The sequence below is a fragment of the Amphiura filiformis genome, chromosome 6 (assembly GCF_039555335.1).
Source record: "Amphiura filiformis chromosome 6, Afil_fr2py, whole genome shotgun sequence".
NCBI classification, from domain to species: domain Eukaryota; kingdom Metazoa; phylum Echinodermata; class Ophiuroidea; order Amphilepidida; family Amphiuridae; genus Amphiura; species Amphiura filiformis.
Genome location: NC_092633.1, coordinates 5,924,668 through 5,951,275, shown reverse-complemented (window position 1 = coordinate 5,951,275; position 26,608 = coordinate 5,924,668). Strand labels below are relative to the sequence as shown.

At 37.5% G+C, this 26,608-nt stretch overlaps 1 protein-coding gene across 1 annotated transcript in view; it reads right to left on the bottom strand.

The window, feature by feature from the left end:
• Nucleotides 1-26,608, bottom strand: part of LOC140154873 (uncharacterized) — a 63,749-nt gene that overhangs the window by 32,092 nt on the left and 5,049 nt on the right. The window contains exons 3-6 of the mRNA XM_072177524.1: nt 22,909-23,130; nt 5,547-5,753; nt 1,772-2,101; nt 1,133-1,252 (exon numbers count right to left, since the gene is read on the bottom strand). Coding sequence (XP_072033625.1) covers nt 1,133-1,252; nt 1,772-2,101; nt 5,547-5,753; nt 22,909-23,130 — 879 coding nt within the window. The remainder of the gene's footprint in view (nt 1-1,132; nt 1,253-1,771; nt 2,102-5,546; nt 5,754-22,908; nt 23,131-26,608) is intronic.

Sequence of the window (26,608 nt, the reverse complement as noted above, 5' to 3'; positions counted from 1 at the left end):
ACCTTCCCAGCATTTAAGAACGGTACCCATGTATACACCTGGGTGACGAAGAGCAATCGAGATAAAGTGCCTTACTCAAGGGCACAATACTATTTTGGCTTTTAAATTGCAAATTTGTTCCTTTTTTCATCATAATATATTTTAGCTTGGAACTTGTAAGTATTTTGTGCGCATTTGTTCGAGGCTGGTTTTCCCTTTTAAAGGGAATTTTTTTTCATCATAATATATTAGCTTGGAACTGGTAAGTATTTTGTGCGCATTTGTTCGAGAAAAGTTATTCTGTGAGCGGAAAAAAATTTCATTCACTTTACTTCGAATTTTCACCAAAGTCAACCCCAATTTCAAAAAGAACTTGAATCTATGACACACTCCCGCCATGCGCGAAAGACTCACTATGTGAACTCATTTTAACCTAAAACATAATGTTATTCGTGGCATGCAAAATTTAGGTGCTACAAAACGTTACTAAAAATATGGAATTATATTAAACAAAAAACACTAATCCAATAACAAATTGTTGAAAATAGAGAACTTCACGATTAAAAAAGAATTGTCTCACCGAGGAGTTTAAAAAAATCTGCTTTCACCGAGGTGCTAAAAATAAAATTTGCTTCACCGAGGCGGTGAAAAATATTGTCACAACCCCAAGTACCCATCCCCCCTAAATTAATGGTGCGTTCTATACGCCGTTTGAGAATCCCCAGTTTCTTATTGATTTATTATCATTTATTTCAAAATGCTCAAGGGTGGCACCCGTCAGATTCTGAATTGGTACGTTATAGAAAACACAATCAAACATTGTGCGGACGCTACTTTTAGGTTTCTGGCTTAGGCACCAGACTATATAGTAGGGGTCTTTTTAACTTTTCAGTGTTGGTTTCTGTTTTCGTTCTCGGTTTCAGATCTCATTGTTATTTTGAAGTATTAGCATGGTACGTACGAACACTCCTTTTATTCTAGTCTTTTGTTGCTCACAAATGATCGTCGGCGTTTACTCCCAGCTACATACACTTTAAGACGGAGAAGAAGAAGCAGTGAAAAAGCGCAAACAGAATATCTATATACCAAAATGACCAACATGATTAAGAACACAAGCAAGCATCATTGACTTATTTTTAGAAATCCAACTTACTTGACAAGAAGCAAGAATTTGACTCAAACATTGAATTCCTGTCATCATCTATGGCATAATCATGATCTCCTCTTGCGTATCCAACAGAAGTTGCACTGACAGGTTTTATCTTTTTTGGACCTATCAAGGAAAAAATATTATAAATAATTATTGCTAAACCAATTCCCTGACCTTTTGTGCAGCATAGATATATTCATGTAAGTTTTAAATAGATTTTTTAAGGAATGGAGATTATGAACAATTATAATAACGATCACAATAATACGCTTAATGATGATAATGATCATAATAATAATAATAATAATAGGCCCCTAATAATAATAATAATAATAATAATAATAATAATGTTGGCATTGGTATTTTATAGTAGTTATATTTTTATATAATGTGTTTTGTGTTGCCTTTTTAAGGGGGATGTTGGTACATTCTTTTGTTAATTTTGATGTATTTTTATGATGTGATTAATAAAGAATGATTGAATAATAATAATAATAATAATAATAACACTAATAATAATAATAATAATAATAATAACACTAATAATAATAATAATAATAATAATAATAATAATAATAATAATAATAATAATAATAATAATAATAATAATAATAAATAATCTACACTTTTTATTTCACTTACTAGCTGGAAGACACACTTTGAAAGAAGCGGAAGCGGCAGTTGAACTTTTAACATAAATATGTTTGACTTCCACCGCGTTGTTTGATCCGACCGAGTAGGAAGCCGTTGATGTACTACGATCAGATATATCACCGATACTGATAGTTCCTGAAGATTCATCGTACTTCAACCAAAATTGAAATGTCATGCCGTCTTGAAGAAGACCCATTCCAACTAAAGGTTCAAACACATCCAGAAACATACCACCAGCTGGTATACCATCACGGAATAGGGTTGTATCACCATTAGCAGCACTACTATCATGAGTATTAGCAGCAGAATCATCCAGGACTAAAAATATAATAAGAATAAAATATATTTTTATCGTCTTCACAGTTACTATGATACACCATTGAACCTGTGAAATACTTGACCCCCACACCACCCCGAAATAGGATTTTTTTGCTCAGGTACACCTGAATGAATATATACATTCAGTTTAGACCTTGAAATAAAATTTGACCCTTGAACCTAAGTAGCTCCAAGTGGAGCTTCTTTTGCAAATGCTCTTGCTTTGGAATCACTAAAAATATTTTGAAGAATAATGCATGGTATCTCAGTAATAGAAATACACTAATGCAGCCTACTGCCAGCTCCTAAAATAACCTCACTCCTCATGACATAGTTCATAAATATATGCAGCAGTGAGATTTCTAGTTTGAGGTGGGGATAGGATATTAGCCTCATTCCACATGAAAATATTTATAATACTGTGTTCTGTAGCCCACAGTGGAGGGTTTTGTTACCTGGGAATGATAATCAGTTTCAATATTATGAGTGTTGACAGATTGATAGTGTAGTGGTCTGGAAGTTGAAGTTGAAGTTTAATAACAAATTACAAACTGTCCATGAACAGATTTTGTTTTATGGACAAAGTCAGCTAGCTAGGTCAGCCTGCATGGTCAATTATACCAAGTTACCAAATGTCCATGAACTTCTTAAATTTGCAATGAGAGATAAGTAAGGTGTTCTGATTGTTCTGGATTTGCCAGAAGTTCACAGTGGTCATCTCATCCACACTATATACACAGTAGTCATCTCATTCACACTCTACACAACAACCTTCCACAGCATCATCTTCAAGAATCAAGACCAACAGAAATTTGAATATTCCGCAGATACAAATTTATATCCAGCAGCATCTTCAACGCCAACAGATTGAAATATCCCAAAAACACAAATTTATCAAGTTTAAACCATTTTGGGTAAAATGGCATCTGAAATAGAACAGAGCACATTGGAGCTAAGGGCTTAATTTTATTTTATTTTTAAATGATGCATTGGTGATAAAATGGTGTAATATTTAAATTGTATTATTTAGATCGTTAACATGTACAACTTAACCTTTACTTTTTTTTTCATGGATAACATTCAAGTGCATAGGCCTACATCACTAAATGTGACATAATATGTTAAAGGAGTATTTCACAATCCTATAGCATCCACTTTTTATGACATTTGTCAGTAGATATCCAGGAGCAAAAGCTTAAATCTCACAACTTCAGTTGATCAGATTGTTTGTTTGCAAGAATAAAATAAGCATGTACGCTTATCAATCAACATCAAAATTGATGAGTACAGTACTCAAAATGATACCAGTAACTGGTATCATTTTGATACAGCCTCTATGTGTATTTATATGCCCCATATGCCAAGTCTTGCTGTGTTGTAATTTAGCGAACACGTTTGACGATATGCTTGCTAAACGAATTAATCGGCAAGAATTATTTTATACAGAAACAGTTCTGCCAGAGTTTTCCAGTGGTATAAAAATGATAAAAATCTGAATATTTCTGTACAAAGTGTGGATCACGGAATGCCCGTACCATTAAAATTGTGTTGAATTGATGTCCAAATTAGTGCACATTGAAATTACATACATGTTTGTAAATTACTTTAGTATAACTTTGGGTTTACTTTTCATTACCATTTGTATATATTACATGTAGGCCTACATGTTGAAGTGTTTAAAAAAATCCAATATGGGGTGGGGCCTACATATACACAAAATAGACCTACGTACACCATCGAAACCTGTTTCTTACTTCATATGTATGTTGTGTTATACTCTGATCAGCTCATAATAGGCGGGACTCATAACATTGTGGATTGATGTAGAATGGCATACACTGGGCGCAGCACCTACGCGAACTGCGCTTTGCATACTGTGTGAATGACACATGCTTTTGTGAATTTACGCGCGGCGTAATTTGGAACTTTATTGACTTGCGCAGTAACAAAAAAAACGAATAATTCCCGCCTATTTAGAGCTGTTCATAGTATAAATATATAGAATAACATTAAAGCTATGGTACACTTTTTTATAATAAGTTTATTAGTAGGCCTACATGAATTATCACCGACCTACATTTTACAACCATGTTTTCCAATCATGCCTGAGCACTCCCTTTTAAAGGATTTTTTATTACAAAGACCACAGTGCTTTGTTGTGGTCACTTTCTCGTCTGCTATAGGTCTATATGAATATTGTCCACAAAATTTTAGAACAGAAAGATTCGAGCCTGGTTTACCAACTTGATGTGTTGAACAAGATAAATACAATATAAAACCAGAGGATGTTTAAAGACATTCCCACAACCCAATGGGGTTTCTGACCTTGTATGTCTGGCTTTTGTACACAGGCGGTACAGTTGATCATACCTTGCATTGGGATTGTGTGCAAATATCTGGTGTTTTCATCCTATTATTTAACATTCAAAACATCGAGACTTAGGAATAAAATTAATGCAGTGGGACAATATGAATGTTTCCTGTAAGAAAAATATCTCAATGTCTCAACTATTAACTCGTTGGCTGCAGTTTTAAAATTACCACTTTGTGTGTGTGGCAATGGGGACTTTGCCTTTAAAATTAGGTCATATTGATCAAATTTCCCAATCATAGTGCATTGTAGGAATGCCTTTAAGCCTCCTCTGACATAAAACATAAAAACGCAGTATGTACCCAGCAAACACAAAACGTTTTCGACATCATTCGCAAAAGGTTATAAAAGGTTGTCAGAAAACGTTTAAATGTCGGGTTATTATAAAGGGTACATTAATGGTATAAAACGTTTTCATAAACATTTAAATGTCGGGTTATATAAATGGTATAAAAACGTTTTAATAAAATGTTTGCCCAAAATATTTACAATAACGTTTTGAAAATGTTTTCATGACCTTTATATAACCCGACATTTAAATGTTATTAAAACGTTTTGTAAAAAACATTTTAAGAACATTTCTGTGTTTGCCTGGTGCAAATATTTTAACATAATGTTATTTAAGTGTTGACAAAATATTTGGCCAAAAATGTTTGCAAAAATAGTTTGCAATGACATTTCGAAAACATGTTAAAAATATTTTTGTAGTGTGTTTTCATACAAAACGTTTTAAAACGATTTCATTACCTTTATATAACCCGACATTTTAATGTTATTAAAAGGTTTTTACCTAAACCAAAACCCAAAATATAACTTATTAAAAACGTTTTTGTGTTTGCTGGGTAAACCATGAGGGTGTACACTAACACTGGACTAGTAAAAATTCAAAACCACATGGATATACAATAGTAAACAAAAATACAACTGACATTTCGAGCAGATGAACTGCCCTTCCTCATTTATTACATACAGCAAGTACTGACTTCCTGATAGCTCTCTATCTGTAGAGGCGCTACATTTGGGCTCTTTGGTTTTGATAATTTGCTTGCTACCAAATTGCTACCAAGTACTTACTGATTTGATAAAAAGCTAGATCCGCAGCGTTTAGATTTGCACGATTCGAAAGATATATACTTATATCAGTGCCCGTCACTGGTGTAATTGCAAATTCTACCACGTCGGATAAACTGGTTATCCATGGCCCGATGTATTGACTATTACCATCTAGATCGTATAGAGTCACGGCGGTGGTATCACCCGCAGTACTTAGTTCGTAACAAACTGTAAAATGAAAAAAGAAAAGAAGTGAAATTGAATACATGTTGTGCATTTCTATTCAGGCATATAGTGTATCCATTACAGACAAATATCTTCTGTTTCCTGTACATATACTTCGTCTTGTCTTTTATGTTCGCTTCAATCCCTCTTGCAAATCCCGCTGCGCATATCGCTACAAAAAAGCCAGATCAAAATCGTTAGTCAGACACAAACTAGTCTTTTTAATTCGGTCTTCAATAATGACGAGCTTTGTTGCAAAAGCCCTTGCATCCACCTTTTGAGAAAAGCAGCTTTTTTTAATTGTGTATTACTTGCTCGATTTGATTCAATTTGGGTTTGGATAAAGTGTTGATGAATAAAAGCTATAAGAATATATAGGTTTGGTACAATTTTCAAGGCTTTTGCAACAAAATAAATTTACCCCTTTTCTAAATTCCACCATTGCAATCAAATTTGAGACCATATATTTGCACTACTTTATGTAACCTGACTAATACTTTCAAAATCAAAACGAAAAATTGAAGTATCTTATTTACTTTTTTAATTAACAACATTTTACTCAAGTTAGACTATCTTTTGAATAAAGTGCTCAATCCCAAAAGGGAGAGCGTATAAAAATTCAAAGAACAGACCTTCCAGAATAGGTAGTCGTTACTCTGAGTTTCATGCCTAGAAGGCAATCGTCAGACGACACGATGAAATGCTTTGGGTGAACTACCATCACTTGGGAATGTGAGAGAATATACATTCCATGGTGTCAACACAGCCAAAGTCTATTCAGAGTCAGTCTGTCTATCGGAGATAGTCAGAAAGTGCTCAACTGCAAAACAGGAGCGTATTAATTATGAATTTTTAATTAAATCCGACAAAATACCATTTTTGAGCATTTCCGAAATTACGACTTTTGTTAATTACAACGATTGTTTTCAAACATAGTGACCCCAAAACAGTTCCCTTTGGTTTTAATAGTTAAAGAACATTCAAGGCTACTATTGTAAATCAAAAAATTATTTTCCTAAAATTTTATATTCATTAAGTTCAGATTTCCGGAAATTCCCTAAGATTTGCCAAACAGGAAATGTACGATATCTCAGGAAGGGAAGGTGGTATGAAGGTCAAACAACCACCAAAATGTGTATTTTTAACCACACTATAATGATAATGTCAATTTTAGCCAGAGGTGGATGTAAGGGCTTTTGCAACAGAACTATAAAATTTAACGATTTGCGTGCATTTTCCCGTTGCAAAGTCACAAAGACTCAAGGCCAAATTTACCTTTTTCCAGTTCTCACAGTACGAATGCACAACAACAACACGATGTTTGTTTCAGTTAACAAAATCTGAATCTTTCATGAAGAGTAGAGTATGATTTATCAATATTCTTGATAAACATGAATGGGTCGGGATCGCTACATGTATAAAAGCGAAGAAGTGTGTTCAGCAAAACACCAACAAACCGAGGATTTCTGATGCTTCTGACGTAGCGATGAGGTGGCTGGGGGTATATAGGCATACCGCCAACTTCTAATGTGAGAATACAAAGACCTCGGATCTTTATGCATGTTCGTTTGTTATCCTCGCTTTGCACCATATCTTGCTTTGTATGCACGACCGAGTAGGTGTGCGCATACATGCAATTAATAAAAAAACACTTAGGAGTTATAGGGAAATTCATCCCATTATATTTGGCCCGGGACATGGGGTTAGCCCATTTTGTCCCATCTTTGTCTTCCTTAATATGCTTGCCAGTCGAAGGATGGAGATATCATTGTGGAGAGGGACCAGATCATCAAAAGATGGACTGAATATACTATATCTCAGAACTATTTGATGATGATAGAGGTGAAATGTCAACTATCTTATGGCCCAGAAATTCTGCAACCTGAAGGGCAATCTGTGGTTCACAATATGAAGAACAACAAAGCAATTGGTCCTGATGAGTTAGGCGTGGAACTGATTAAGAACTTGGATGAGTTGGGGATAGTGAAGTTGACAGAAGTGTTGAATGAAATTCCTCCAGAGCTGAGCAAGTCCATCTTTTTTGCTTTACCAAAGAAACCTGGGGCTATATTATGTGAGTTACACAGGACAATAAGCATAATGAATCATGCAGTGAAGATTCTGCTGAAGGTGTTGATGAAGAGAGCAAGGAATCATTACTAGTCGAATACGATAGGATTTCAGTAATAAAAGATGGAAGGGTACCCTCAAAGTGCCGGTAAGCAAACACACATAATGGGATCCTCTGGAGGCGGAGAATTTGATCAGAAGTGATACCAGCCAAAGCGGAATTCACAGAAATCAAGGCGAGACGTTATAAGAGAGTTAACAAGACACGACGTCTGGCAGCATAACGAAAGGAACGCATACTGGCAGATGATAAATTAATACGCGGGTCCTGAGAAGTTTTTCAGATGATGAACGGAGGGAGCGTTGAGGAACATAAGTACAGAAAACCGCGGAGAGGTAAGACGGAAGGGTACCCTCAAAGTGTCGGTAAGCAAACACACATAATGGGATCCTCTGGAGGCGGAGCATTTGATCAGAAGTGATCTCAGTCATGTTAGTGTTTAACATAAGTTTGTTACTATTCATCCAACTCAAGATGGAACTAATACAGTTTTGAATAGAAGATATGGTGAGCTCAAAGTTCATGGGAGAGTCAAATTGCGAGACTTCCGTGTCGTCGGCGTACTTATGGAAATAACATTTGTGCATAGTAATAATGTCTGATAAAGGCTGAGAATAAAGAGTGAATAAAACCGGCCCAAGTACGGAACCATGAGGGACTCCGTACTGTAGTGGAAATGGGTCTGAAACCACTCCATTAATATTAACAGATTGAAACCTCTCAGTCACGTATGAAGTGAACCACTTAAATACAACTCCTTGGACATCGAAAGTGGTTGCCAGCCGCTCAATGAGAATAGAATGGTCAAGCGTATCGAACGCGGCGCTGAGGTCAAGGAAAGGAAAGACAGCTCAGAAATCTCATCTTCAGTGACAGGATCAAAATGATCAAAAACAGAACCCTCAAAAGCAGTAAAAGATGGTGGCGAACACTGACAAGAATCGAGTTTATCCCTAAGATGCCGGATTTTGTCTGCAAAGAATTTGCAGAAGACTTGCGGGAGATCACTAGGAGCAACATTAGTTGGAAGCACTGAAGTTTGAGATTTTCTGAGAAGGTCATTTGCAATAATGTGAATAGCTGCTTTGTGGAAGATGCAGCTGAGTCAATTTTGTCCGCAAAGTATTGGCTCTTAACATATTTTAGATGCTTACTGAATCCGTTATCAGTCGACAATGAAGACCAAAACAAAACCATGTTTTCGGGATGACTGCGTTCTTCTGGCGTTAAATCCACAATATCTCCTTCGTTCAATGGCTGAATATATTATATAGCACTTTCGCTATAATTCCCATCTCTAATGGAATAGTTTTTGCAAAAAACGATCAAGCAAAGATATGTTTCATTCTGACCCTTTGCTCAAGAAATCATTGCCCTGCGAAACCATATCTGCAAAACACCGCAAATCATGGCAGACTTCGGTGGAATCCAAACACATGATCAACAACAGTAAAAAGGCATGGCCACTCATCCAGAAACTCGGCAACGATCCCAAGAAAGCTGACTAACATACTTTTGAGACAGCTTAGTCTTACGACTAGTCCAATAAAATTCCACTTAAATGCACACGTTTCGAAAACCGAAAGTTTTCTCTTTTGATGCTATTGGTGCAATGATGTGTATACAGCTGGTGTTGACTGTTGCTTGCACTCTCTACCGGCCTATTTACATATTATGAGGATAACTACCTTAAGGCGAGCCCATCTAAGACACAGGTGTGTGGCTTCCACCTGAAGAACCAGGAAGCTAGCCATCAGCAGGTTACCTACTGTCCAAATCGAGTATACCTTGGAGTTACTTTAGGTCATGTAGATCGGTGTCTGTAATTCCAGGCTCATGTAGACAGGACAAAATCATAAGTGAGCACCCAAAACAACATCAGCGGCAAACTTACCAACACCAAATGGGCGCTAGTCCAGCAACTATACAAACCACTACTGCTTTAATTTTAATAGCTCTCAGATTTGCTGCTGCATAATATGCTTGTGCTGTTTGGGGAATCCCTGCCTCTGGCTCTGCCTATGCCATTAGCTGGACTCAATACTCAACACCAGCTGTTGTCAGTATCACTGACTGCTTGAGATATGAACTCCAGACAAAATGTCTATGATATGAACAGTGTGTACCCCCCCCCCCTCGATATCCGGAGGGCTGTTGCAAGTCAGATAGAAAGGATTAAATAAATGGCAGACCAAAGGCACACACCGTTCAATCATGTTCCTACTCCTAAGCAATTGAAGTCACATCCCTGCATAGTGGCACAAAAACGACCCATGCCAAAATCACCTACTACCGAGTTTACTCAACACCAAACAAACAAACACACTGTTTATTGATATACCGAACAACTTATGATTAGTGCTGTCAAACAAATTACATTATAAGATTATACAAGAATTAAACTTAGTATTACTAGATTTCTTTATGCTATGGTTTGGTTACATTGACGTAAAGGTGTGCATCTCGCGCACATAACATCAATCGCGTAGAGCGTACATGCATGTAAACTCGCACCCGTTCTCATCCTTTTAATACGGACATCGGTCGGAGAATTCCACAACTGATGTCCGTATTAAGACAAAAAAAGCCTGGAGAATGGGTATGGGTTTCATACTATAAGGCACGCATACAGTGGCCCACCGCGATAAAGCACCGATGTCACAAGCGAACTTGGGGTGAACCAACGAATAATTTGTTCTGCCCATAAACTTTGCAGATACAGCAATTAAACATGTTAAAAATTATACATTTTTAGATTCCTTATGACCAGATATATAATTGTAGAACAGAATTTAAATATGTTTAACTTTTGACCCCTGTTTGACCTACATTGATCCATACCTACAATTACCAGAACTTTGAACAGTGTTTGAAGAGCGCAATCCAAAGAAATTTTGTTCAGTATAGAGGTTATCCACTTTACTCATGTGTGACTTCTAACAAAAGGCGCTGATTCCCGTAGTATTCCTTATTCAAAACAATTCAATGCATGACCTCGGAGTTACCTGCATGACTCTTGGCGGGCTATTTTGAAACAGTGATGGTTGCACATGTATGTACTTCTTTTGAAAGTCCTAAACAAGGTATAGCAGTCGTTCATAGGATATGCAGCTTATAGAACACGGATAACCTCTATTCTTCAGGCAAGTCACTTTCAAACATTTATTACAACGATCTGGTCACGGAACATTAACTCTGTTGCTCTACTGAATACATGATGTATGACAACATATGTATGACGTAGTGATATTAATATAAACATATTAATGAAACGATTTCTTCATAGGAGGAGTTGCTCACCCGAGACCGGCTGCGAACTGGAGTAGGTCGGTCAAAGATCACAATGAACAAATGGGGACAACCAGACGTGGTCTAATTCTGCATAAAACCGGGCCATGTTATTTCTATAGATCTGCTGCACATTCAAATTGCATTGTATTGCATTGTAATTTCATTTGTGTCCATGCTAATTATGTTTACACAACATGAACTCACGTGTTTTCAAGCAAATTCGCCGATAATAGATGATCAAAAGCGATCGGAATGTTACAAAAGTACAGATCGCATTCAGCTTACTTCATATGAGATGATCTTTGGAAAAATACGGCATAATTTGTCATGGTGCTTGCGGAATGCCATGCAGTAAAATATTAAAACGTTGCGGCAATTCATGATAGAGGTTATCCACTTCACTCATGTGTGACTTCTAACAAAAGGCACTGGTTCCCGTAGTATTCCTCATTCAAACTAATTCAATGCACGACCTCGTAGTTACCTGCCTGACTTTGGCGGGCTATTTTGAAACAGTCATGGTTGCACATGCAGGTACTTCTTTAGAATGTCCTAAACAAGGTATAGCAGTCGTTGATAGTATATGCAGCTTATAGAACATGAATAACTTCTATTGATAACTAAGACTAAGAAATGTCTTTAAAAAAGACAACGCAGTGATTGAAGGGAAAGGGCTGGATTGGACATTTATTGGGAATAAAAAGAGGCGTTACAAACTGCACTGTAAAAAGGAAAAAGGAAGGAGATAAAGTTTGTATATTGCTTGTTGTGATTTGTTGGTTGCACTTATATATAGGGGAGACGGGGTCCGGGGTCGTGTTTGCCTTCTTTTTTCAATCTCGCCTGCTAAATACTACCACATTTGTAAGAACATTGAGCTTTCAGCAACGGCATGGCAGAAGGAAAACGGCTGACACGGGGTAGGCGGACTTGCCCCGAAGGCGGACATTTTGGCGATTTCTATGAGCCTTACTGGTTCAGAATGTGGCGGGTGCTAGCCTGGCACTCGTGAGTATTTTGAAATAAATGACCGCAAATTGACTCCAAAGGTTTATACAGAGGTTAAGGGGGTACTACACCCCTGGCAAATTTTGTGCCTATTTTTGCATTTGTCTCAAAAATTATAGCGCATTGGTGTCAAGTAAGATATGTATATTATAGGGGCAAGGACTACAACTACTGCACAAAACATTCAGCAACTCAAGGCAAGTAGTTATTGATTTATTGATCAAATATTGGTTTTCCCTCGTTTTTGACTGTAACTCCACAACTGTTGTCTGTGTTGAAGTAAAATTTCCAGTGCAGTAGTTGTAGTCCTTGCCCCTATAATATGCATATCTTACTTGTCACCAATGCGCTATATTTTTGAGAAAAATGCAAAAATAGGCATAAAATTGGGCAGGGGTGTAGTACCCCCTTAATGTATTTCAAATTATTTGTCTATGCTCATCAGAAATATGTACTTTTTTTTCTCAATAGGACCTAAATTTCAGAAACTATGTGCCCAAGGTCAAGGGTCAATTTTCAGTTTGCATAGGGGTCAAATATTAGGGTTGCTTTCATTTTCGTGGAAGTTGTAACAAATTGCTGATCTTTTAAAATGAATGCAGAACATAATACTAATTGCACTACAATGTATACATGTAGTTACCAAGATAGACAATAACAATGAAGGTTAAAACACCATAGGTTACCTTTGATGCTATGACCTACTAGTATGTACTGTCTTTGTAATTCTTCATACATTGGAGCTAATGTAAGCAATTATGTTTTTCTGAGCTCCTTTTGGTAGATCAACAATTTGTTACAATGACTTGATACTTGATAGTGCTCATAAATATGTAATTTTAACCAATATTTGGCTAAAAAGAATGCATAAATGTTCATAATTTTGTATTTAATATTATAATTATTGGCCTCAAATGTGGTGTATCGTGTATTAGTGTTCCTGATGACGTTTGGATAATGGTAAGTGTTTTCTTTACTTATTTATTGAGACCGTTATACCGGTAATAGCATAATATAAATGGGTAATATAAATGCATCCGCAGCGTGTAGTAATAGCAAATTGTCATCAAGGCGATGTTGCAATATTTGGCCCAAACGCCGGAAGGCAATGTACAGCAATTGCCTTGATGTAGGCCTACTAACTATCATTGAGTATTAAGTTCGCTCACACTCTTTATTCCATGTTTGCTCTCAGAATATTTGGCAAATTTTGTGGCATTAAAAAAATCGGCCTTCCGTTGTACTGAGAATTAATAAAACTAGGCGGTTACCCGTATTTCGCGGTTTTCGGCTATCATGGTTATTGGCTTTTGCAGATCTCAAAATAAGGGCCTCAAGGAAGAACAGATGATTAATTGTGTTTTCAACTGATTGAGTGTCCCAGGTTAAAGAAGAAATAAAACAAACAAACAAACAAACAAAGGGTGTGTCATTTAGCTGGGATCACTTTCCTCACAGCTGAGCTCAAGTGCAGCTTTTTGCAATTTGACCTGACTTTCGCCCTCAATTTGAAATTTGACCTGACCTTTGACCATGGATGACCTAACAAACGCAAACCTGAGCTTCCCTGGCCAAAGTTACACCCACCCACAAAGTTTGAGTTCCATTTATGAGGAATGTGAAATTTTTACCTTTTTTGACCTATGACCTCTTAACCGTAGGTCTGACATAAAGGTCACCGTGGACACTTTTCTTTCTTAGTTCAAGGTCCACCCACCCACCAAGTGTGAGCTCCATAGAGGCAATTTGAAATTTCTACCATTTTTGACCTATGACCTCTTAACCGTAGGTCTGATAAAAAGGTAACCATGGAAACTTTTGTTTATTAGTCCAAGGTCCACCCACCCACCAAGTTTGAACTCCATAGATGCAATTTGAAATGTATACCTTTTTTTACCTATGACCTCTTAACCGTAGGTCTGATAAAAAGGTCACCGTAGAAAATTTTGTTTATTAGTCCAAGGTCCACCCACCCACCAAGTTTGAGCTCCATAGATGCAATTTGAAATTTATACCTTTTTTGACCTATGACCTCTTAACCGTAGGTCTGATAAAAAGGTCACCATAGAAACTTTTGTTTGTTAGTCCAAGATCCATCCACCCACCAAGTTTGAGCTCCATAGGGGCAATTTGAAATTTCTACCTTTTTTGACCTATGACCTCTTAACCGTAGGTCTGACGAAAAGGTCACCGTAGAAACTTTTGTTTGTTAGTCCAAGGTCCACTCACCCACCAAGTTTGAGCTTCAAAGAGGCAATTTGAAATGTCTACCTTTTTGACCTATGACCTCTTAACCGTAGGTCTGACGAAAAGGTCACTATGGAAACTTTTGTTTGTGAGTATAAGATGCACCCACCCACCAAGTTTGAGCTTCATAGGGGCAATTTGAAATTTCTACCTTTCCTGACCTATGACCTCTTAACCGTAGGTCTGACGAAAAGGTCACCGTGGAAACTTTTATTTGTTAGTCAAAGGTCAACACACCCACCAAGTTTGAGCTGGATAGAAGCAATTTGAAATTAGATTTCAATTGGACTTGACCCGGTCGTTGACCTTTGACCTTTAAAAATATAAACTGGTTCTTTCTCATATCAAACAGCACCCACCCACCAAGTTTAAGGAATGTGCGACTCCCCTAGTCTCTGAGAAAAGCTGCGGACAAACACAGACAAACAGACAGAGATCCGGTGAAATTATAGTAAGATTACCATACAATTCCGTCCGTACCATATTGCATAGCCAGCACTAACTCTCTACTACTCCATTCATCACACATCACAAGGTAATTGAAAACTTGCAAGCAAGAACAACAAGGCAGTGCCGGGAGGCAGTGGCTGTGCATTGCCTGTACCGCGCGACGGGCGTTTGGCCCAAATATTGTAACATCGCCTTGATGACAATTTGCTCTTATTACACGCTGCGGAATTTATAGAGACATTATAACGGTTTCAATAAATAAGTAAAGAAAACACTTACCATTATTCCAATTGATATGTATGAGTACTGCAGTTCTAAACTCTATTCTTCGTCTACAAAACCCGGGGGGCACTCACATTTGCCAGCTATACGGGTATGTGCCGCGGCGACGACCCCCCTTTTTCAGAGCCGCTGGCCGTTCCCTAGACCCCCTGAATTCATTGATTGCCGCTCTGATGACTCAATTTGTTTTCTAGCCGTTCGCTAGACCCACAGAATTCATCATCTCCGCTCTCATTGACAATAGATTGGCATGTTTTCCTCGCTACGTTTACAAGCCCAAAAGCTACTTTTGCAAGCCCAAAAGCTTCCTTCAATGGGGATTTTCCATCATTTTCTTCCCCATTTAACACATTGTAAGAAATAAGGTGAATTTTGGGCTCCTTTTTAGGCAACACTGGGCCAGTTTTGTGATTGTTTTCAAAATGTAAACATCACTCGAAACTTGAGCGAGCTGTGCTGTGTGTGTGGCCATGCATGACATTGAAAATCATCGGACTTTTCGGCTGATGGTGACATGAACATTTTGATGAATTGAGACCATCATTGGGCATAAAACTGGAAGTAAATAATATGACTATAGTACCTCAAATATGTACACTTCATTGGCTGGCCCGAATAGTGAATTTAGAAGTGATTTTCGATCTATCAACCTGGTGGAAAGACTGCCGAATTCTGCACACTTGACATTTATGGCTCGATCCATTCACATAAAACTATTAATTATAATGTTTTTCTTTGCGGCAATCTCAGGTTTGCTTGTAGTACTGCTGCTATAATTATTCAGTAGGTGAGAAAGTAGGCCAGTACAGGGAATTTAGGCTATTTGTCATTTTCTTATTTTATGATCTGGATGTTATAGTACAAGTTAGTCCGAATAATCAGACCCAGAACAAAATATTAATTTCTGACATGATCGTGTTCTGGTAAGTACAATTCATACCTAGAATATTTTCTCAATTTGAATTTTATCCTTTCTAGATGATCCACCCAAAATAAAAATCATCGTATAGAATAGATCCTGTAGGCTCCCTACTAAGGGAGCGATCGTTATTTATGGCAGGGGAGTAATGGGATAATTTAGGGGGAACACAATTTATTTTTTAGTCTTGAGAGGGGGGGGGAACCTGAAATTTTTAGTTGAACCAGGAGGGGGATTGTGAAGTTTTAAATGGAGAAATTGGGAAAACAATTAAGCCCGGGGGAACGCAGAAATTTTGAGCGGACGCGAGGGGGGAACGCGAAAATTGTTGTTGATATTTTTTTCCAAAACGCCCATCCCCCACCCTGCCATAAATAACGATCGGTCCCTAATCTGGATTCAAGTGTGATGCAGACATTCTGCTTGGGGTATATGATCCAGGTCCAGAAGTTGAGATAGGCCTACATTTAATTTATTTTTCATCCCGATATACTTAATTCGATGCACAATTTTGACAAGAATCGAAATCGATTTTTTCGAAAATCTGTGGCAAAAATGGAACAAAAAAAATTGAAAATTACCCTGAATCAGTTCTCGAGACCCCCATTGGCGGCTGATCAGTTCCCAAGACCCCCCTTTTTTGACCAGCCAATCAGTTCCCTAGACCCTCCCTATTTGACGGGCGATCAGTTCCCTAGACCTCGAGTTCGAAACTGGCGGTGGCACACCCCTACCCAAAAAAATGTGAGTGCCCCCCCCCCCGGGCTACAAAAGTACAATTCCGTATACAACATTCGTGTCAACTACCACCAAAGTCTGCCACACACTGACTCTTTGAAATCATTTCGCATGGTCAAGAACTTTCAAGTTTAACCCCATCATATTGTTACGCTGGCCCTCTGGCCAATTATTCGCTTGTTTTCGATTACATCACGCGTTTCTTAACGGCAAAATAAGATTACTCGAACTCAATATAAACAACCGGAACTATCAGTTCCAAACGAAAAAAGGCTTTTCAACGCACGTGAAACTCAACGTGACCTTAACCATTTCACATTTTATGACGCTATCTTAATGTCCCTCCGCATTACAACCAAATTAAATAGTCCGATGACAAAATTTCCTTGTTATTCATGATTATTATCTATGAATTGGTTATCACCTTCATGCACAACAATTAATACAACATTATTTAACATTTCCCACAATTATTGTTACTTGACATCCACTATTTATTGCACGGGTTAACTCACGTGAGTTTGATCATTTCACAGTTACTGACCTTAGCTCCATGTCCCTCCGCATTAAAACCATAACAAATAGTCCCATGACATAAATTCGTCATAAATGCACGGTTATTTTCGAAATTTTACTGCCACTTTCATTGACAACAATTAATACAACAATAAAATAAAATTTCAGCGAAAATTTTACTTGACATGCATTAACTATGCCTTGCGCGAAGTATATAGCGGGGCTAAACTTTTCGAACAAATACAATACACTAGGACATATTATTACACGTAATACAATATTTGCCATTTGCGACATGCCTGGACATTGTGCAGATTTACAAAAACAAATGTTTCAACAGTTTAATACGCATTATATCACCAAACGCAATCGTGCAAGTCACTTTACTTGAACTCCACTATCACTAAGTACGCCACAGCCTTATCAACGAACTTATGCATATGCAAATGAGCCCAATTCTATACAAAATTGACACCACGCATGCGTCTAGCTCAGTGAAGAGCCCAGACAGATTGCGTTTCTAAAAATAGTATATTAAAATGAGTGTTTTTTTCCAAATTATCGTACACAAACTCAACGCATATACAACAACAATTTTACATAAGTCAAATTATTTTGTTATACATAAAGCTACCAAACACAAAAACAATTTCCACAGTCACAATTTACTATAGTAACGGTCACATTATCCCCAGCAAATTCCGTATTATACCCGCCTGCGGGAAAAATCGGCGTGTCGTTCGTATATTCCGCTGTCAATTTCTTATCCACTCACTAGTCCTCACAAAAGCTTTGTGTTAATTACGTAATGTGTGGAGGCGAATTGCAATAAATACAATGAAATAATGAGTAGGGCAGGGGGGTGACACTAAATTCACGGCTTTTGTTTAGCCACGCAAACCTATGGTAAATTTTGTTGGCTTGCTCTTAACAAAGTGAGGCAAGGTATCGATCGGTTATGAATAATTCACATCAACTCTTACTCAGCCCATGTGATTGAGGTCACCACATAAAGGTGTCGTAAGTTTAGCGAATCGAACCTGTTGAAGATAGTAAAAAGCGCCCCCAAGCAAGGTTAGACCGGGCGGAAGTGGGTCAACTACTATGATCCCATCAGGCCACAGTGATTTGTTTCTGCAAGAAAGTCTTTTAATTTGATAAGGGAATGTCTTGTTGATATAGTAATGTCGAAATTAAGACTAACTATTGATAATACAAAGGAAATATACGACAAGCGTAAGATATGAAATACAGTGAGTATTTGAAGTCAAAAAATCATTTGACACTTCACGTGACCTTCCAAAATGGCGCCCGCGGCAATAGTATTTGCCATGTGCTTCCTCCCTGTGGAAAAGTATCCCGAAAAATATCATTCTACACTAATACACTTATTGGTGTAGCCTGCAAGTATGAATTATTGTTGAAAAGTAGAATAGCACCGTAATTTTGACATTTAATTGTATACCGCCACTAATAATCCAAAAATCCGATCTTTATTAGCTTTTATTCATCACGTCTATTGGCTCATTTTCTTACATTGAACTATTATAGGCACCTCGACATCGATGATAACCAGCGTACACCACAAGACCCCAGAAAAAAAATCATAGGCTCACGTCAAGCCGTCTGTACACCTGTCTTCAATCATATAATAGATTGAATACAATACCGTTCATACCGCTTTTTTCAAAGAGACTATACGCTGGCGAAGTTAGGTAATAATCGGATTAACTACCATAGCAATAGGTGAAAACAATTTTTGAATATACCGCGCTGCACTGATACTTTCACGCGGTACCTCTGCATTGAACCATATCATGCTGATCCCTTGCACCTGTAAGATTAGTATCTATGAAAAGACCAGTATTGTGTTCAATCTATGATTGCAGACATACACTGGTGATTAGTTCAATCTGCTTGTAGTGCAGCGCGATATGTTCAAAATTGTTTTCACCTATTGCTATGGTAGTTAATCGGATTTATTACGTAACTTCGCCAGCGTATATCTTACAGGTGCAAGTGATTAGCATTTCTTTGACATCTATGGTTCAATGCATCGGTAGGTCCTACCGCATGAACGTGAGTGCGGGCGATACAGTCAAAATTGTATTCATCTATTGTTATGGTAGTTAATCCGATTTAAGTACGTCACTTCGCCAGTGTGCGTATAGACGAATCCAAATACACGCCTTCCTACACCTGACTAGCAGCCTTTAGTTGGGTCCCCGTCGGCTACAAGGCATCCAAAATGTGAAATGATTCGGCCTTGGCGGAAAATTTAAACTGCATTCCATCACCCGTTTTACACCTTCCGCGAAAACACAGGTAGACAAAAGAAGTTTACAACACAATACAGTTCCAACAGTTGTGCAAATAAAAGCCGCCTTACACCTAGAGAAGGTCGAGGAGGGTTAATAGAATAATACAATAGAGGTAATTCCGCAGGTAATCCCGTCGCATCTATTCATAGATGTACAAATGGATGAACAAAAGGACTATGTATATGCGACAGGATTACCTCTATTGTATATTATTATTCTATTAACCCTCCTCGTCTTTGCATCTTCTCTAGGTGTTAGGCGGCTTTTATTTGCACAATCGGGTGCTCAAAACCCCAGGTTGGTGCTAGCGGGAAACCAAAGATGGCCGACCAAATCCTGACCATGACTTGGCTCGTTGGATTCGTCTATAAAACGTATTATGTTAGGGAGTAGCCTACATTAAACAATTACAATTTCAAACTTTGTGATTGGCAATAGGCCCCTATACCGGTAGGCCTACATTAAAAAGTATGCATGGGTGACACCCTCAGGAGCGATTATAGTATTTGTTTCCTAGCTACATCATATTTTGATTGTTTCCGTTTGCCATAATTTAACACGGAATAAAAGCAAAACTCACTGAAAAAAAAACATTTGCTGTTTAGGGAGTGTTCAGAAATACTTTGGTGGGGGTGGGACAATATTTTTTTTCGTGTTACACATTTTTAACCCCCCCCCCCCCTATCCCCTCTTCGTGAACCCAAAACTTTGTTGACCCCCGGTCTCACAAGTTAATGGACCTAAAACTGTTATAACCCCCACCCTCATATTAAGTACAAAACTATTTTGCCCCCCCCGACCTGTACCATTTGTACATCAAACGATAGAGGAAATAATATTATTAAATAATACTAAAACTTGTATTCATGTCAGTGTTGTGAGTCGGTAAATTACCGGTTAATTTACATGGTAATTTACCGCCATCTTAATTGACCGTAGTAAAATAGGGTAATTTAAAAAAAAATTAAAACTTCAAATAATATTGTTTTTGTTTGTTTGTTTTAGATGACAATTACAGTTTCATGCAAAAGAGTATATTATATGCAAATACTTAAAATGTACGTTCGGTGCATAGGCCTACTCGTCATGGCCTACCCTGCCTGGCAAAGCTAGTCTGGTCGGAATGAGCATAATTCAGCATCGAAGTGGTTACGTAATTCTCTTGGTTACCGGATCACGCTACTTTGGTATGCCTTCGAGTGCCATATACTTTATGTGGTGATCATTTCGATCGTGGTTCATTACTCTAGCGCGTGATCCCGTTGACATAGTAACATTACGTAACTTCGATACTGAATAACAAGGGGGTGACACTAAACTCACGGTTGTTCTATTAAACACGCAAAGCAATGACAAATCCCGCTGGTTTGCTTGGTAGAAAATGAGTCCAGTTATTGATCGGTTATAAATATTCATGTTCGACCCCTTGGTCATGTTAATTACGGTTGACAAATAAAGCCTCCACTCAGTATGCGAACTTTGTCTGTTCAATGCGAGTATCAAGCTTGAAAGTGCGCCCGCTATGAGAGCTGAGACCACTGACCTCTGCACCGTAATGGCGGACTGGTATTTCCATTAGGCAACAGAGATATGTTTTTTATTGAAAGTCTGCTAATTTGAGAAGAGAATGACTTTTTACAATAGCAATGTCGAAATTGGGACTTGCTGTCAATAATGCGATGGAAATTCGAGAAGGTATGAAATACAAGTAGTATTTCAAGTCAAAATCTTTTACACCACATCTGACCGATCAGAAATGAAGACCACTTCATCCCTTATTCATAGGTCTATCCCCAAACGCCGTTGTGGAAATTACGTAACCAATGTCCTTGAACATTTTAAGATCTACGGCTGTTTTGACATAATATAATGACATTGTGATACTCGATTATATATCTTTGGGAATTAACATTTCTTTTCAAAAGCAGACCAATGGTGTTTGCTTGAAATGAATCTGATATAATTCAATATTATTGGAATTGAATTCTACATGCAGCTAGGGACGGCCACACTGGCACCATCTATAGCTTCAAGCTGCCTCAGTCGGCGGAGCTTTGTACTACAGACAATAAAAAGGCACGTAAATGTCACATTTTATAAACTTAATACATTTAATATCACCCATCACCCCCATTGTTGTATAAAGAAATCGTGTACAAAATATACCAGCTTATATACCTATATACCGGTACAGAACGGTGATTTATGCATTAATTAAACATGCTTGTACATTTCCACTGGTTCGAACAGGCGCCGTCTGCATGCCATGACTAGCGCCATCTATACGAGCTGAGGCCAAATTTAAATAACAATACGCTATTTAAATAACAGTGCAGCTCATGCTAATGAGATAGTGCCTTTTCCTACCAATTATTCCATGATAATAATTATGTTTCGTTCGGTAGCCGATACAAACGGAAACTACTCTGTCCCTTGATCAAACGTCTATTATATTAACGCCCTCTGGCCAGGTCAGACCATCATTTTAATAACAATATGCTATTAACATATGAATTGGACACATGCAAATTACGCAGTGTCACATCCTGATTTAATAATCCTTGGAGTAGGGCGGGCTCCGGGGCGGATTTCTTCTTCGTCTTACGTAACAGTATTGTTCTCCAAAAATTCCGGAAGCGCTACATATCGTCGGCAGAGTGCTACACTATCGTAAGTGCAGTAGAATGTAATAGCTGCCATTTGCAACATTTCAATAAATGTACTTACTTTTAACCAATAACACTAGAAAACACCCAACTACATGTAATGGTGATATGATATCTTGGGTTAGCTTAGTGGCCATCAGGCAAGTAAAACAGAACATCATCACCTTACAATGAAAGGATTGTGCTGCAAACAATAGGTGTTTTACAAAAGGCAGCTATTACATTCTACTGCACTTACGATAGTGTAGCACTATACAGCAAGATAATGTAAGATAGTAAACCTGTATTTTAGCTAGAGTAGCTCGAGCTAGGGGCAACCATCTGTGATTGCGCACTGAGCCCCAGATAATGCAACACCTGTATTGCATTGCCCCCCTGCTTGAGGAACAAATGCACCATGGCAGCCCGTGCCCAGTACAACTTGACGGCCCAGAGATGGAGATGTGTATAACACAACATTGGGTGAACAGAGATCAGAGCAATGACACGATGGAAGAAGAATTTCTCTCCTGTTCGCCATCTTAAGGTTTTTCGTTTTGAAACGTTTTTAGGCGATTTATAATGTCCAAGATATGATGTTAACACTTACAGTCGTTTGCTGGTATTGTGATTTTCGTAGTATATTGACTTCCCGGATTCTCTGTAATTGTCAAACAAAAGAATTCATCGGATTCTTCATCGTCATCGGTTGCAATGGTTACTGGTACTTCCATGTTCAATACTCCTTCTGCAAATACCACTGGTGTGTTTGGTACGGAGTAATCGGTTGAGGAGGCGGTTGCAGTCTCAGAATCACAGTCTGTAGAAAGAGCTACATGTAAAGAAGAGAACATCCAACAATATTAGGCTAACTGATTACGATTCTTGGAGAGAAATAACGCATCATTCAGGTGAAGTTTTGACATTCTTCATGAAAGTACTGCACAGAGACAATGGAGAGATTGTGTTGTCCAATATATGCAATTTTAGCAATTATTTGCCTGGTCTTGTAGAGGCTCCGAAAAAGGTCGCTTTATATTACTTTAATTTCAAACAGTTAAATGAAATTACACTTTCTATTCGGAATTGTGGTTCAAGCTGTCTGTATCAAAATGTTTGGTACCCATCAGTTTTGATATTGATTGAAAAGTCTGCCTCTTCGAAATATAACATTGGATTCGCTTGACATTACCACAAATCACTGTTTTGGGACTTTTAATAACGTTTATCTACAAATGAGATGGATCTAATGTTGCATTTTGATATGTCAAACTTGTCCATAATCACTAGGAACTGATGAGTACCAATTAGTAAGTTTGATACAGTCCATGGAGCTTTATATAACCCGTACATAAAGAACTGTATCCTAAGATATTGAGTACTTGAATACTTGAACCGAACTGAACTATTATGATTTTAGTTTACGTTATTAAGAAATAAATAAAGGAGCTGCATGTTCCCGTGAATGTGGAGATATTTCAAAATCTGGGTTTTTTGATGGCAATAATATCTAGGCATTGGCAGCTGAAATCTAGGAGATAACGCTGACGAAACTTAGACCAGACACATGTGACCATTAAACAAGTATTCAGTGTTTACATATTTGTGAAAACAAAATTTTATGAGCTTATCATCTGAATAAAATTGGTGAGAAGATGTGATTTTGGATGTAGAAAATGGTTGCAGTGCGAGTGAAATTGGCAGGAGCCATATTTTTCTAGTTTTAGCCATTAAAACTAAAAACATGAAAAATTGAAGTATACTGTGGCGGATTAGTATCTCACCACTGGCACCAATGTGGCGGAACCGGCCACTGTGCGCCGGAATATCGAAGCTTCCGAGTTCATCATGACAAATGAATCCCACAGCTGGCACCAATGTGGCGGAAACTATGGCTCGTTTTATCTTTTCAGTTTCCGTAAGTCTATTGTTCAGATACGAAAACGCAAGGGATTTAGTAAGTTTACTGTAACACCACTTCATTGTTAACTTTGAAGTACCAATCAGCTTATTTCAAGAATATTATGCGTACGGCCTACCTACGTCATTCAACACAGCCATACTACAGGGTGTAACAATAAAATTTATATAATTGCATTTTGACTTCTCAGGAAAAAACTAAAAGAGTTATAGCACAAATGTTATATGCAATACAATCAGTAATATCTTGGCTAAAAGAAGATGTTTAGTTGATTTCTTTACTAGCTTAGGTTCAAAAGTTATGTCCGATTGATTAAATCGTCCAGAAAACGTGTTGGGCCACTTTTGCCATGTTTGCGCATATTTAATTTGAACCGCGTAGTTATGCTTATCGTGCATTAAACATCAAAGAACTGACACAAAAGAATTATAAGTGGTGTTTCTTCATATAATTAACATGAACTTAATAATAATATGATATTTCTTTAAAATCTTTAAATGAAGTCATGGAATTTCTTTCAAATTATCTTATTATTAGGTAATTTCTCATATCCCTGAGATATCATTGGTAAAACTGAGAACAGTTTTTGCATCCATAAGTACAAAACAATAAGATTTTGAAATTAAGTTCAGCTGGGCTTCTAGCTGTTCTGGGCGACCACTATTGCCAGCATTTCTGTTAACAAATACTATACTGCGCCAATAAAGTATCCTTACATTTGGAAAAATAATCACAATTTCCAAACTGAACAATATTGGAGTAAATTTGTTTTTTTAATAGATGCACTATATCTAATCCTGCACATTATGGCACCACATTGAATTCAATGTGACTTCAAGAAGTAAAGTTACAAGCATTTGATTAGACGAAGTCCAGTTTCAAAGGGACAAACTGGCCTATTCAAAACTCCACAGACCACACATCTGGTTTGAGAATGGTGAATGGCTAACTTATGCATTTGGCTTTAATTTGTTTTTAAAGGAACAAAAGAAAACTGAAACAAAAGAACTGACAAATTAAATGAAAGTTATGAAGTAAAAACTGAAATAAAAACTGCTTTAAATAACGCTTCGTTGAAGAAACTGTGTTGTCTCTTTGTTGCGCTTGTCGGAATCTTTTTGCGCCTTGTATAGACCAGTTTGTCACTTTTAAACCTGAACCTTCGTCTATTCAATTGCTTGTAACTTTACTTCTTGAGGTCACATTGGATTCAATGTGGTGTCAGAATGTGCAGGATGCAATAGTGCAACGAAAAAAACAATTTACCCAAATATTGTTCAGTTTTGAAATTGTGATTATTTTTCCAAGTGTAAGGATACTTTATTGGCGCAGTATACATACTTCTCATAGTTATATGTAACTGTATGCCTTGATGGAAGACGTGAGTTTGGAAAATGAGCTATAAACAATCTTATGGTTTCTGCTTGACTCCATGTGCTACCGAATGTCACACGCTCTTCCAACGTGAATTGGGGTTGAAGTTGTTGAGCTGCAAAATTTCTAGTAAATGAGGTTGTTATGTCAGTGGTTAGTAGTGACTTTCAAAAACTCAAGGAGATGTTCTATTATGTAATCATTTCTACCACTTCGAATACCCCATTATTAAAACTGCCTATCATAAGAGCATCGTCCAACTGGTCTATGGTTCAACTCTAATTAGTCACTTTTGTAACACTTAGACAAAAGTGGCCCAAGCGGTTTTAAAACTAGGTTACATAATTGGCCATACCGTCGATTTTATTGGAACAAAGCTTAGCTGGTGGCTAAAGAAATGATCTTGATAGACATATAAATATCAAACCAAAAAATAAGCGACATACTTGTGTCATTCTATTTTCAAAATTATACAAATTTTATTGTTACACCCTGTATACTATTACTATACTATTGTGCATGATATGCATGTATGCTCAAGCCATTATTAACAATACAATTATGTACAACTTTTCAGGTCAGGTGGGCTTGAACAGAAAGCTTTCATATCAGGAGGAAATCACAATACATGTATAGTGTGGTTTTTTCTTTCATCGAGTTCATGTCCCAAAAATAGTTTATTGGTAATACAAGTCTATATCATATTGTCGTCACAGTGCAGTCAGGTGCAAGTTAAAACATTTTTCAATTTCTTCCATGTTTGTGTACGGAACTGTACGGTATTTTTCTTCAATTACCTCCCCCCCCCCCCAACACACACACATATATTCCCTTTAATGAGCACTGGGGGTCTGCACATTCAATGTCTTACATGTACACAGTATATGCTTTGCATATTAAAATCTGCAAGTCCCTGTAACCACAAAAATCGCGCGGAATTTTGTTGCTGCTTGACTAATACCATTTTTCATGAAGCATAACTAGAGCGGTTACCGCACCATATCGGAACCATGGA